Here is a 14,637-nt window from a genome sequence, read left to right on the forward strand (position 1 = left end):
CATCATGGCACAGAACACAAGTACCTAGCACAGACACAAGCCAAAAAGCAATCCTGAGGAGCAGCTCATGTGAAGGAATACACTGGCTTTATTAGGAATTTTCATGACAAGCAGGAAGCAAGCATGTTTGCCAAGATAACCTTATACATAAAATGTTATTAATTATCTTGTCTACACAGCCCTTACATCTTTGAGGTGTGCCTCAGGGACTCCCTGTGACCTAGACTCAGTAGAACTTGCCTCAGTTGCCCCATCTGTAGCACTACTCTCAGCTGAAGAAACCTCATGCTTGTGAAATGCTTTGAAAATTGTATTATTCCATTCCTTTGAAAATTTCTATAGCAAAAACTTAAATGTTCATCTGACTACTGGTACATTTCAAGGACAAAAAAAAATTAAAAGCTTGCAAAGAAAACGGAACCGTACCATTGAATTTTCAGGCTAGGTTCAAATGTACTTCAGAAAGCTAACAAGGGATTTATCTAAGCATTAATCATTAAAAAGAATTATGCAGAACGGGGTATTCCAACATGGTACAGAGTGTTTAGTGTTGCATGAATTTATACAGTGACTGTTCTGAGCAGAGAGGGAGGCACTGATGCAGAGAGCATCATCTATGAAGATGACTCTAGTGGGGTATTTTGTGGAAGTGCATACAAAAGTTCCAAATCAGCACAATGTATCCAAAACCCAACAATTACTCAAACAGCATTGCAGAGGGCACTCAGTGCTCCTGAGACAGCAGATGGGGCGGGGTGGAGCCCCAAATTCAGCAAGCTGTTTGGGAACTGTACAGCACTGTTTGAGAACAAAACCACTCTGTTCACTGTTCACAGGAAGAAGTCAGAGCTATTCTCGACTCCCCAACTCATCATCAAATGTACACACACGAAGCTGCTTGCTGGTTCACTTTTTGATGAGGGATTGAGTTTTAGATGTTTCAGGCCACCCACATAAAAATGGTGTCAATACAATAGAAACATTCACATGGAATTAAAAAAAATGCAGACACAGTCTCTTCACTCACCGTGGTCTCCTGAAAGCCAAACCATAGTGCTGACAAGCCAGGCCAACTGTTGGAGTGTAAACTATGGGCATGAATTTCTCGATATCAGAGGTCAGCACTCGATAAAAAAGCTTCTCGTTCCTGTCTTGCAACGTCATAAGAATAATATACCTTTAAAGTAATAAAAACCAGTTATATATCAGTATTTATGGTAGTTCACAGTTTCACAAAAAGCAGTCATTGGTTTACTCAGTATGCACTCAGTTCTCCCAAGCCCTGACAATCTTTCATGCTACATCATGAGCAAAATTTCCCAGAGGGCCTGGCCAGCTCCACCATCCTCAGTGACAGCTCACAAAGACTCAGTAGGGCCGAATGTCACATCCATGCACAACCTTAGAATTTTGAAATTTGCATCAAAAGGCATCATACACAGCTGCCAGTATATAACTTCCAAGATCAACATAGGTATCTGTGGCACAGAAAAGCCAATGCAATTGGTCTACAGGGTGAGAGTCCTGCTGCCTCAGTCCTCAGATCAACAGCAGCTGAGAGAGATGGAGGTGCAAACCCTACTGTCCACCACAGCAGGAATCAAACAGCATCTTCCTTCAGTAACTCTGATAAACAATACTGGATGCAATGAAAACTCAGAAAGATTAGCCAAAACAGTATTGCTTCTGTTTTCCTTTTATTTTTTCCTACATTCTGACTTTTTTTTTCTGTTCTTCCATCCAGTGTTTTAGTGAATGTATTGAGGAGTGTACAGATACATGAACTACATGTGTTCACTCTACCTTCAGTGCTTTGCCTTTTTCTTCTACCCAAAGTATACGAGAACTCTCCAGTAATGTAGTGGTAGAAAAAACTAACATCAGTGGACCTGTTGGAGCAGGTCCAGAGGAGGGTCATGAAGATGATCAGAGGGCTGGATCACCTCTCCCGTGAAGACAGGCTGAGACAGTTGGTGTTGTTCAGCCTGAAGAAGGAAAGGTGCTGGGGACATATTCTAGCAACTTCCAGTACGTAAACGGGGCCTAAATAAAAGCTGGAGAATACTGACAGGACAAGAGGGAATGGCTTCAAACTGAAAGAGGGTAGGTTTAGATTAGACAGGAAGAATTTTTTGCGTGTGAGCATGGTGAAGCACTGGCACAAGCCCAGAGATGCTGTGGATGTCCCAACCCTGGAAGCGTTCAAGACCAGACTGAATGGGGCTTTGAGCAATCTGGTCAAGTGGAAGGTGGCCCTGCCCATGGCAGAGGGTTTGGAAGCAGGTGATCTTAAAGTCCATTTAAACCCCAACTGCTCTATGATTGTGCTGCTGGAGAGTATGGACAGCTGGAAAAAAGTGACTCAGACGAAAATGTGTACATTGAAGCAGAATCCACAATTTTTCCTTGAGGCTTTAAAGAATTGAAAAGTAAAGGGGGAAGGGAGAGGAAATAAGAAGTTTTTGACATACTTGTCTAGATCATTAGATTGCTTTTCAAAGTTTTTCATCACACGAAGGACTTGAACGTCTTGGCTCAGGAAGCAAGGAGGAAGGAGGCCATGAATTCCCAGCTGTAGCCTTTCTTCAAGTGTAAAAGCCATTCCCTGGGAAGAAAAAAGGAAGGCACATTCAAATGGCATAATATGCACTACCAGCCAGAATATCCAAGAAGAAAGCAAGCAACATCATACAGCCCCTGAGGGCCTGGAGGCAGTCCTGTCCTGCAGGGAGTGTGGGGTCCAGACCACCCAGACCTGCAGCTTCTGGATTAGATGTCCAACACCAGAAGTGCTTTAATGACTCACACTCTTTTGCCATCTGAATTTGGTTTATTTCTATAGTGTTTTTGACTCATAGTGTACATATTCTTAGTGTTTCTTTCACTTCATACTCTTTTTATATTACTTCATTAGCTCACACCTACTAGTTTCCATAACCTTCCTGGAACCACAGCGATCATACTCCTTTACAAATCACATAACATGTGTAGAATGATGGAATCATTTAGGTTGGAAAAGACTTCAAAGATCATCAAGTCCAATGGTTAACCCAGCACTGCCAAGTCCACCACTAAATTATGTCCATAAGCATGACATCTACATGGCTTTTAAACACCTTCAGGTATGGTGATTCCATCACTTTCCTGGGCAGCCTGTTCCAATGCTTGATGACACTACACATGAAGAAATCTTTCTTAATATCCAATACAAATCCTTCTTGGTGCAACTTGAGACCGTTCCCTCTCATCCTTTCTATCACTTGATACCTGACCCCCACCAACAAGGCTCCTGAGCCTCCTTTTCTGTAGGATAACCATCCCAGCTTCCTCAACTGCTCCTCATCAGACTTGTGCTCCAGACCCTTCCCCAGCTCCATTTCCCTTCTCTGGACATGCTCCAGCCCCTCAATGTCTTTCTTGCAGTGAGGGGCCCAAAACTGAACACAGAATTTGAGGTGTGGCCTCACCAGTGCCCAGTACAGGGAGACAATCACTGCCTTGGTCCTCCTGGCCACACCTTGCTGATACAGACCAGGGCGTCATTTGCCTTGCAGGACCAGCATTTCACTTTGTTGAACCTCGTACAATTTGCCTTGGCCCATCAATCCAGCCACTGCAGATCCCTCTGCAGAGCCTTCCTGCCTCCATTAAATCAGCACTCCCACACAACTTGTTGTCACCAGCAAACTTAATAAAAGTGCCCTTCACTCTCTTATTTAGATCAATAAAGACATTAAGCAGGACTGCGCCCACAACTGAGCCCTGGGGAACACCATGGGTGACCAGCCAGCAGCTGGATTTAACTCCATTCACCAGCACTCCGGGCTCAGCCATCCAGCCAGTTTTTTATCCATCAAACAGTGCACCTGTCCAAGCCATGAGCAGCCAGTTCTTCCAGAAGAATGCAGTGGGAAACAGTGTCAAAGGCTTTACTAAAGTCCAGGTAGACAACATCCACAGCTTTCCATTCATCCACTAACCAGGTCACTCTCATAGAAGGAGATCAACTTGGTCAAGCGGGGCCTGCTTTTCACAAACACATGCTGCCTGGACCTATTCCCCTGGTTGTCCTGCACATGTTGTATGATGGCTCACAAGACAACCCAGTCCATGTCTTTCCCTAGCACCAAGGTCATGCTGACAGGTCTGCAGTTCTCTGGATCATCCTCACAGCCCTTCTTGTAGATGGGCTTCACATCTGCTAATCTCCAGATAGCAAAGATTTATATTTGGGTACTGTATAGTATATCCAACTCATCCACTTCAGTTACCTACTCGTTCACCACCAGACACAGTTTATTAGTAGCATATTAGTGGTGCAGAAGACAGCCCATGTAGGATGCTTTCTCAGTGCTAACCTTTTGTTTTAAATACAAGTAGCACATAAAGTGCCACAAGTCTTATTTAGTAACTGATGCTGTCCCACAGCTGGAGCTCAACTGCTAGCCTTTGTAGGATGATCCTGCTCTTACAGGACAAGGTCACGCTTCCTAGGCAGAAGCCTGAGCATGTCCTGCTCCTGTGCAAGCAGGGGCTGATGCTCCAGACCACCAGCAGTGCTCTGCACTGGACTCAGCCTGATGAACAGCAATGGTAAATGCATTCTGCAGTCTGTGAAGGAGATTATAAGAGTCTTTAATTAAGGGTATTTCTGCTATGCTGATAGCAGATTAGGCAGCAGGGTGGCAGAAAACATTTTCAGGAGCTTAAATCCTAATGAAAACTTCACCCGTAACTAACAAACTGGTTTGTATCTTGATGAACAGCTGGCAGTGAAATATTCAAAATCTGTAATTAATGAACTACATCTACTCAAGCACACAGACACATGCTTGACAAAATATTAATGAGCAGCTTTATGGCTGCATAGCTGTTAAACTGCTGTTTCCTACCATGGATTTAGTATTTTTCTGTCATGAATAACTGTTATCATTGCCAGAGAAAAACTGAGGACATATCTTGATAAACTTGGTTTTGGCAACCTTCCCCCCCTCCTGTTCCTTGCTCCCATCCCTGTGCCATCCCAGTGGTTGTGCCAGTAGGAGCATGTGTGCAGTCACATAGTTAATCAGCAAGAGGAAGTACCTGGCTTAAAAACAACTGCATCACTTGATCTCAGAGCAGCTCCCCTGGCTGGTGATACCACAGAGGGCTCTGCAGACATTGGCAAATCTGGGCACAGCCTGGGGACATGTAGCTATGGGAATGAATGGCTGGAAGAGCCGTGCACTTGCAAGTGGTGCAGATGCTGGCAAAAATGTTTGTCAAACTATCAGCAATGCCAAGGAACCTGTGCCAGGACAAAGCGAAGGACTGAAACTCATTTTCCTGTTTGCCAGATCCATGCTTTGTACATACATACTGTGACGCTCCTTTCATTAGTAAAAGGTGCACTGGTGCAAATTAAAAGAAAAAAAGTTTTCATATATTTTAGAAAAGTTATTCAGCCTCCAGGATAGCTGAAAACAATCTTTATCTCACAAGCATTTTCATAGATTTTTTTTCTGCTTGAAATCAGGATAGAGTCAAGTATTTTCAAAAATCTTTGCTGTAAGAGCATCGCAGAGAGAAACTCTTCTTCTTCCAGCCAGCAAAGGAGTCAGCAGTTGCCTGGGACTAAGGAGGCCAGGATTTTGCTGCTAAGCACAGAAACAGCATAGAGGTCTCCATGGCTGTTGAATGTTGGACAGGACATGACTGTTTCTGCCAAAATGCCTGGCATATCTGACCCAAATTTCCTTCCTGGACAAGAGAAACTTTCTCCCAAATGAGTTTCATAGCAGAACTGGTACATTCCCACAAGATAAAGTTTGAGATTTTGCAAGTGATCATTTCTGAATTAAAAAAGAGGCAACAAGTTCTCATCAGAAAACTTGTAATCATCTGCATTCTCCTGACTGGAGACTTCTGAAGTGCTAGCCTAAGATCAACACTGGACATCAGCTCTGCGTCAGTATTTGGCTTTATATTGCCAATATTATATCACAGCAGGGAAAATACAGCTACTGTGAATGTCATAATTTATCTACAGTGAATGGCTAAAAAAAGAATACAATTCCAAACCATTTACTTCCTGTGACCTTTGTACATGGAGGACAGATAATGGGAGATGGAAATATTTGTCAGTAAATACGCTACTTGCTTGTGTAGAGAAAGTCACATCAAAGAGTGGCCAATCAGATGTCAGACCTGACCTCTGCTCATACCCTAGGACAGAAATGAAGCTAGCAAACACAGTAAACCAGCAGTGAACCTCTTCTGAAAAAGGCAGAAAAGGCAGAAACACAGTATCCTCGGCATTTCTGCATCCAACCACCGAAAACCCTCTTGTGGTAATTTTTCAATAGGAAATAAAGTTCTTTCAGTGATTTTCCACACAATAAAACAGTGAGAAGTTTTAATATTTCATCAAATGATCACACATCCAATACAAGAAAGACTTTCAGTATTTGAGCTCTTTTCTATTCAAAATAATACCATGATGCCTTACAGAAATGACAGCCTGAATGGCCACTATAGTAACCAGTTCTTGTTTCCTGGGTTGGGCTCTGTCTGAATGACATCTCCAACCATCCTGCAAGACCAGGGACAGCTCAAACTGCTCCAACAGCTCAAACTGTTTAAACACAACCACAGCTGTGCTGTTAACAGTCCAAGGCTAAGCATGGCAATAGGGACACACAACATCTCTAACTCACTGCAGTTCTGCATTAATTGCAGTTCTGCTTTTAGCTGAACGAGCTATACCAGTATAAGCATCTTCATAACGGAGCAATCACAAACGTGTGATGAGGAACTTGCTGCTTTCCCAAAATGTTAAATCTCCAAAACACTTTTTATCCATCATCCAGTGCCTCTGTGGCAGGGTTGGGAGCAGAACAGAAATTGCCAGCTCTGACATTAAGGCAGTTTTCTGAAGTTTCTGTGAAGGCCTAGGAGCAGGACCCCATGGTGAGGTGGTTATATTCACTGAAACAGCACAGCGTGAAATGAACCTGGAAACACATTCTGCCCCTGATCAAAAGCCCAGATTCACTGAGGTATTGCTATGTTGAAGATTAAAGCTTTTAGATTTGGATTTTTTTTTTAAGACTTCTGAAAGCCATATTGTAGCTCTCTTTTTCTGGTCTTGAAAGGTCTAATGATTAGATGATGACCCACAACCTTGCAGAGTTAAAAGCAGGTGCTCCAATTCAATTTTAAATGTATTGGAAATGAGTTGGCATGGAGAGGGGTGGTGCTATGCCACTAACCAAAAACAAAGACAAAAATATCAGCTGCCCACAAGGCTTCACGCTTTATGGAGGCTAAGTGAAGGGGTTTGTTCTGAAGAAAGCTTACTGCAAATAACCTCAAATGCTTCTGTTTTCTTATTTCTTATTGCTGACAGCACCAAGTCTGTTATGTGGCAGGTCTCTCCTTGCAGTTCAATCCCATAAAAGCCACTTATTTTGGAAACTGAAGGTTGAAGCCAGATAATGATTAGTTTTATTGCTGCCTGCACTTTCTAGCAGTGAGAAGGGGGTGTTTCACTCAGGGCTGGATACAAGCAGGGAGATGTGGGCATGGCTTGTGTTTATAATTTACTTGTTATAGATCAGCCTTCTGTAGGTAGGAATAAAGACACAAATGATAGTTCCTATGGTATCAGGAAACTTTTTTAATGTAATGGGTGCCTAATTAAGGGCTGAATTATTCTTTATCTAGTGTAGAACATCTAGAGTCTGCTGTAACTCAGATAATCTCCAGCTCCTGAGCATCTTTTTGGAGCAAAGCCTTGGCTTAGTGCATCTATGTATGTGCTCTAGAGAGCAATGAGCAGCCACAGCACAGGGAGGGCTGTGGGACTTCTTGGATGGCCAGACCAAGGGGTTCATGCAGTTTATACAGTCCCAGGCCACAGCCCTCTGTGATGCTGGGACTCCAGCTGCAGTTCTCAGGAAACTTCTGGGACCACATCCTTCATCCGTGCCAGTGAAAACTGGTTTGGCAGTGTCTGAGCTGAGTAAACAAGTGAACATCTCTGACCCTTTGGCAACAGCCCCTGGAACTGGGAACTTCCTAGTCTGACTGGAGCAGAGTGCTGGAAGGGCACACGGGGGAAATGCAGACACACAGGGATCACCAGTGCAGGCTGCAAGAGCAGGTGCAGTTAATCTGCTTTCTCTTTACAATTACTATGCTAACAGCCAGGCTAGGGAAGACCCAATAGTCAGGGAACTTAACAAAATCATTCTATACAGATTTTTCCTGTAATGTGTTTTCCATAGATGTTTGCACATGTGCAGTTTTATGGTAGACATGTACTTCGACTATCTGCAAGCAGAAGTTCCTCCCATAAGGGGTCAGCACCAGAAGCTAAACTAATCCCCACTGAGACTGCACATGGGCTGGGGAGCAGAGAACAACAGCAGAAAACATCCATCTTCTACACGGACTAAACTTTTCTACAGAGATCAGATCCTACAGTGACCTCCTTGCCTCCAAGCGACTTGATAAGCTTCTTCACAGTGCTCTCTCTCAGCTATTCAAACTTCTCTTCTTGGTGTGGATGGACTGACAGGCACTGCAGTCCACTCTGGAAAAGCTGTATTGAAAATATTATTTGCAAAAAAAGAGTGAAGGAGGGACATTAGAGGGGTTCTTTATTTTCTCCTTTTAAAAGTCTTCTAGTTTCATATTACCTTTAATTTGGATGTGTTTGTGTTCTTAGGCTTAGGAAAAACCCAAACAAGTGATGCTTTTGGATCTGGGGAAGACATCTCTGAAACCTGGAAAGAAGAATCCCCTCTATGTCTTCTCAGCAGTTATTGCTGGGCAAACCTTTTGTTGACTGTGGTTTACAAACTCTTCTCACAGTGGCTGTTCCTCTTTCTGAGTTCATAGTCCCCAGTTGAAAAATCCCTCATTCTCAGCCATCCCCTTTGTTACAAAATGATAAAACAGTGATTTCTAATAATTTCATATTGTTCTTCCTCCCTCTCCCACAGGGTCTGGGAACACTATTAAAAACTCCAAGACAAAGATAATTAAGCAACTCAATTTTGTGTTTGTTTTAGTTCCTGGGGGAACCATCTTTAATGAGGTCCTCTAATTCAATTACGATGTTAAGTTGTCCCTACTATTAATGAGGTTTTACCAGGAACTCTTTTGTTTTGTGCAAGTAACAGTAATAAAGTAATAAAAGTAATAGAATTGCATTTCTATTATTCTTCTCAGTGACTTTTGATTTACAGCAATGTAAGACTGAGCAGAACTGGAACATGACAAAGCCCCTGTGCCAGAGGGACCTGATCCTGCACAGTTTAATCTCACAGAAGTAAATGCTTTCCTGCTGAGGACATTCCTGGTGCAAGATGTGACAACGGTCCCAGGCAAAAAGCAGCAAAGCTGTGCTGTTCCCACGTGTTGCAGGAGGTTTTCTTCAACAAATAAAACTCATAGGACAAATGTCTTCAGGGATTTATTCATTAATCCGTAGGGAAAAATGCAGTGCTAAACTCCTCAAGCCCTGCACTGTGATTTCAGACTGCAGCAGTACAGCTCTATACCAAAGTTAATAGAGAACTCATTATGATTTCCTGCAGCTTGTCAGCCTCCAGGGCAGCAATTTGTCCTCCATATTAAAAGAAAAAAATCTATATGCTGGAGACTTTATGTGTTTTGTCTGCAAACAAGTTTCTTTTGCATTGAGAAAAACAGATTTTTAAAAGATGAATGAGACAAAATTCCCCAAAGAACATCTTGTTTGGCACACTTGCTTCTTCCCACAAAAGCATGTTAAGATCCTTACAAAGTTCTAGCCAAGATAATGGCAGTATTTCTTTGGCTTTATGGAGATAGATAAGCCTGATTTTTCTTTTGATTGTGACTAGATTCAGAAATGTGTTTACATGCATGATGTGTCTAAATACAGGCTTCAGTGTCCTTTGGTAAAGGAGAAGAGTAAAATCACTTCAGCGAGAACAAGACTGCCATATACAGAAAAATTAGGTGGCATGGGGGAGAAAAACTCCAGAGAAATCCTGAGAAATTAATAGGAGGACTAGAGCAGTGCAGAATCCCAAATGGTGGGGGACACCCGGTGCATGCAAACAACAGAGTAGAAGACCATTCCTCTTGCATCAGCCTAAATCATGAAGCACTTGCTGGTTTCCTCCTCATGTATGGCAAAATATTAGACAAGGGTGGCCTGTTGGAGTAAGCAGTAATGAGGACATCAGGCTTTGGGCTACTGCCAAGCTATTGGGCAAAACCCTGAGGCAAACCCCAAATTCTCAGTCCCTTAGCAGAAGTATCCCATGTAATCCTGACACACAGATTCTGGTGGATTGCCCCTCCTAACTCCAAAGTAAATGAAGAGCCCCTGGTATCTCTCCTACTTTATTCCCAGTCTCCCTAAATAATTCCAGTTTTACACCTACAACTCTCACAGCTTTTCATGCCAATTAGTGAGTGAAATGAGCTAGTCCAGGACAGAAATGGGAAGCTCATAGTCCACATGCCTATGTCTCAGCTAAGGGGGAAACTATTATTTCTTCTCATGAAGAAAGGCGGCAGGGTACAATCAATTTCTGCAGGCAGTTTGCCAAGCACTAACCCAAATATTTCAGTTACTCTGATGTTGCAGACACACTTTTCTCCCAAATATAATGTTGCCACTAGACAGGAAGAATTCAGTTTAAATGACAATGCTTGCATTCCTAAGCCTGTGAAAACCAGCCATTATCATCAATTTGAAAGAGCAAATATGTCTGAGAAGAAAGATCAAGGCAATTCTGAGGTTTAAATGTGATCCAAAACATTAAGAAAATACAGTTTTAAAAGTCAGTTTTACAATGTCTGGAAACTTTTCCCATTGTACGTGCAGCTAATCACATGAATTGTGGTTGCATACAATTTGTGTCTGGTGCTATTGGGAGCACTAACTTCCTTTTGAGGTCCCTTTTTAATAAATCAGGTAAAATTACACCTGTGCACTTACTGCTTACACACAAACTGCACCACGTTGTAGGTCTAGTGGGTGGGAATCTCTCTGCAATTTGTATCTCTTTTGCACTGCCACCCCAGCAAATGGGGTTGCCCCAAACATAGGCTGGAGCTGGATTACAGTTCATGGATGACTGCTGATGCTGCATTAGGTTAAATACCACTGAAAAGCACTGCCTCAGCCATACAATCAGCTGTTTCACAAGAAAATAGTTCGGATTCAAGCTGAATCTGAACAAAACCAAGAGTAAGTTTGTTACTGCTTTACCAGAAATGTTTTCTCCACTGTAGCATTCCTATGTTCGTGTCACTGTCCTCCTTCACATGCTGCTTCTACCAAAGCTCTGTAGAAAGAAACCATAGCAGCAGCTTCTTGAGCAGTACCAGATGTTCTTTGCACATCCTTGTATAATCCAAGAGAAGCAGGCTTGGCTCCTGAACCACAATTTTGATAGCTGTGCAAGAACATCTAACATATGTCTGTTTCAGAACATTTGAGAGGTTTACAAACATTCAGATACCCTCTCAGATAAAAGATTCTAGAGAAAGGCAATGTTTTCTTTTAAAAATTAGCAACATGAGAAACAGACAAGGCTCTAACAAAGAAATTTGCCATCTTAGTAAAACAAACATACTAGAAAAAACACCCTGGGCTGTCATGTAATGATACAACCACCAGCTGAAGGCAACTAAGCATGCAGGTAACCACAGAGCATCCCACAGGAAATCTGTGTGAGCCTCTGTTTCCTATTTGAGTAATTTGTACGACTTTTGTTTTTCCCTCACTGTTTCTGCAGTCCTGCGTGGCAAAGTGACTGATGGACTTCAGCCCAGGCAGATTATGCTGGGGCTCAACAGAGAAACCATCCCCCAGTGCAGTGCCCATTGGCACTCAACACACCAGAGCTATACACCAATCACAAGAGTGTCCAGCTTCCCTCTGGAGATCTTGGTGTAGTCCTCATTTGGCAGCTCACCTTAGAGTTTAATTGTGCTGTGTGCCATGGTGATATTTTTCTTTCAACTCCTCAGCCTTCTACAGACTCAGCCCTCCAGTGGTTTTGTCTCTCAAGGCATTAAGCAAGTTGCTTTCCTCTCTTTACTCCAGCATATCTAGGGCTGCATTTCACAAACCCCCTTTTTAAGACTGACAGGTAGCTAAAGGTGTATATGTGTGTGTGTGTGTATACACATATACAAACACTTAGCCCCAGTCCATGTCCTTTTCCAATCCAGCCTCCAGCCAGTCCCAAAATGATCTCCATGCTGACCTCAGGGGCCTGTTGCTTTGCCAAGCACATGTTTTTCCTAAGCACACATGGGCCATCTAACTGTCCAAATTACTTCTGGCACCACCAGGAGAGTAGCTGGCCTATCATGACTACCCTGTGACCCATCCCCTTGTCCTCCTTGTCTGAATACTTTACTTGAAAATTTTTATTCCTCTTAATGCACAGAGGAAAAAGGAAGATGCGTGAAGTGCTCACATACATGCAGTCTGACCCTCTGTCTCCAGCTCTCATCACCTTTGTGTGCACTCTCCCTGCTATCTGTGTTTGCTGACAACTCGATGTGGGCTGTTGCTAAATTCTATGCAGTGGAATGCTCAGCACTTGGCATGCTTGGCCCTGACACCGAAGCATCTGGGCTGCAATTTCTACAGTAACACAATACAAAATGATACATCCTTTCTATCAAACTTCTCCTTCAGGACCTCTAAATATTCTTCCAATTATACAGTCCTTTTATTTTCCATTTTCTTTGCTCCTCAAAATTTCAGTTCTATTGTTTCCATATGGTGTGAGTACCCTATGTCAAAATATTCCAGGTGACAAAATACCACTAATTTAATACAAGTGCTTTAATTTTTATCACTTTCCCAAGACTGAGCTTAACCACTTTAAGTTTCAAAAGCACACACTGCTCTATAAACTATAAATCAAGTACCTAATAAAGTTCCTGAGATTTTTTTAAAAGAAAGTTTAAAAATGAAACTCCCACCCTCCTCTTCCAACTGTTTTTAATCAAGGACAGCGTAAAATAAGTTATCCAAGTTCAAAATGAAAAAAAGAGAAAGCACAATTACTTGGAGATGAAATTTGAAGATTAAACCCCTTTTGATTCCTTGAGCTGTCTGACAAACATTTCTGTGGGACAGCAATTGCAGCAAGATGTTATGAAATATTTATGTCAGTTTGTAACATGCGTGACCACATGTTGGTCAAGACAGCTGAACTGTTCATTATTGTTAGGAAGCTGTAAATCACCCCTCTGGCAAACCTTCACATGAGTTTCGAAATAAATTTGTTCTGTTCTTGATCCCATTAGATGCTATAGCTTAAAATGCAAACAATATTATTGTTGGCATGGCTGCTGCCTGTCCACCTCGGCTCAATTACTCCAGCCTGTCCTAGCTTAAACAAGTACTATCTGAGGCCAAAGCAGTGTTTCCTTCCTCCAGCAGAACATCTATTCCTCTGTACCCGAAACAATTTGGCTAAATGACACAAAGATGAAGCGTGACTGCAGTAAGGGTAACAAACAATCCAGGCTCTTTGAATGCACAAGTGTTATACCAAAATAATTTGATATATGGGTGATCAGGTAAAGATTAAGGTTAAAGCATTGATTTCACTCATGTACTTCAGTCAGGAGAAACCGATCAAACCTCCAAATCCTGCTATTCAAAGTGGGGTTTCAACTTAATAATACCTGCTTTGATAAAACGGGATGTTGTGGTGTGGGGAGCTTTGGAGGCAGAGCCAGAGTCTGCAGCTACTGAGAACGCTGACATGATTTTCGCTCATGGCCTGCCATGAAAGACCTGTAGGCAGGGCATATCTTTGGGAATAGACCCCTCAAACTCAGGTTTGAGACCAAGGTTTTGGTTCTCCTCTGCCTGGCACCACAGTAATGCAACAACATCAGAGTAAAGCAGATGTAAAATGATTTTTAACTTCTCGGTGTTTGAAATAAATGAATGTTTGGATAGTCAGAGCTGAAAAGTTGGATGGAGACCTTATGTTGGCCTTTAAAAACAAAAGGGGCAGTTGTAGGAAAGATGGGGACAGACTTTTTAGTAGGGGCTGTTGTGATAAGACAAGGGTTAGTGGTTTTCAACTGAAAGATGGTAGGTTTAGATTGGACATAAGGAAGACTTTTTGTTAGAATAACATTCATATTTTTTTACAAGGGCATGTAGTGATAGGACAATGGGGAATGGCTTTAAACTGAAAGAGGGCAGGTTTTGATTAGATACTAAGAAGAAATTATTTGCTGTGAGGGTGGTAAGACACTGTAAGAGGTTGCCCAGAGAACCTGTGGATGCCCATCCCTGAAAATGTTAAAGGCCACTTTGGATGGGGCTTTGAGCAACCTGGTCTCGTGGGGGACATCCTCACCCATGACAGGGGGTTGGAACTAGGTGATCTTTAGGGTCCCATCCAACTCAATCCAGGACTCTGTGTTCTGAGAAAAACAAGGCTACAATTCACCTTTAGTATGATTTTGGAAGTTGTCAATGGCTATGTGGAGTTTTATCATATCCAGCATCTTCCTCCTGGGCCTGAAACTCAGATGTAGAAGCTGTCACACTATCTATAAAATCTGAGTGCAGGAGCACTCCTGAAGTTGTAGGTTACCATTATG

At 42.5% G+C, this 14,637-nt stretch overlaps 1 protein-coding gene across 1 annotated transcript in view; it reads right to left on the minus strand.

Moving 5' to 3' along the window:
* The window catches only part of ME3 (malic enzyme 3), a 119,515-nt gene that overhangs the window by 52,596 nt on the left and 52,282 nt on the right, over nucleotides 1-14,637 (minus strand). Inside the window, exons 2-3 of the mRNA XM_063394449.1 lie at nucleotides 2,472-2,605; nucleotides 1,028-1,177 (exon numbers count right to left, since the gene is read on the minus strand). Of these exons, the coding sequence (XP_063250519.1) occupies nucleotides 1,028-1,177; nucleotides 2,472-2,605 (284 nt within the window). The remainder of the gene's footprint in view (nucleotides 1-1,027; nucleotides 1,178-2,471; nucleotides 2,606-14,637) is intronic.

Source organism: Prinia subflava, chromosome 3 (genome assembly GCF_021018805.1).
Source record: "Prinia subflava isolate CZ2003 ecotype Zambia chromosome 3, Cam_Psub_1.2, whole genome shotgun sequence".
Lineage (NCBI taxonomy): Eukaryota > Metazoa > Chordata > Aves > Passeriformes > Cisticolidae > Prinia > Prinia subflava.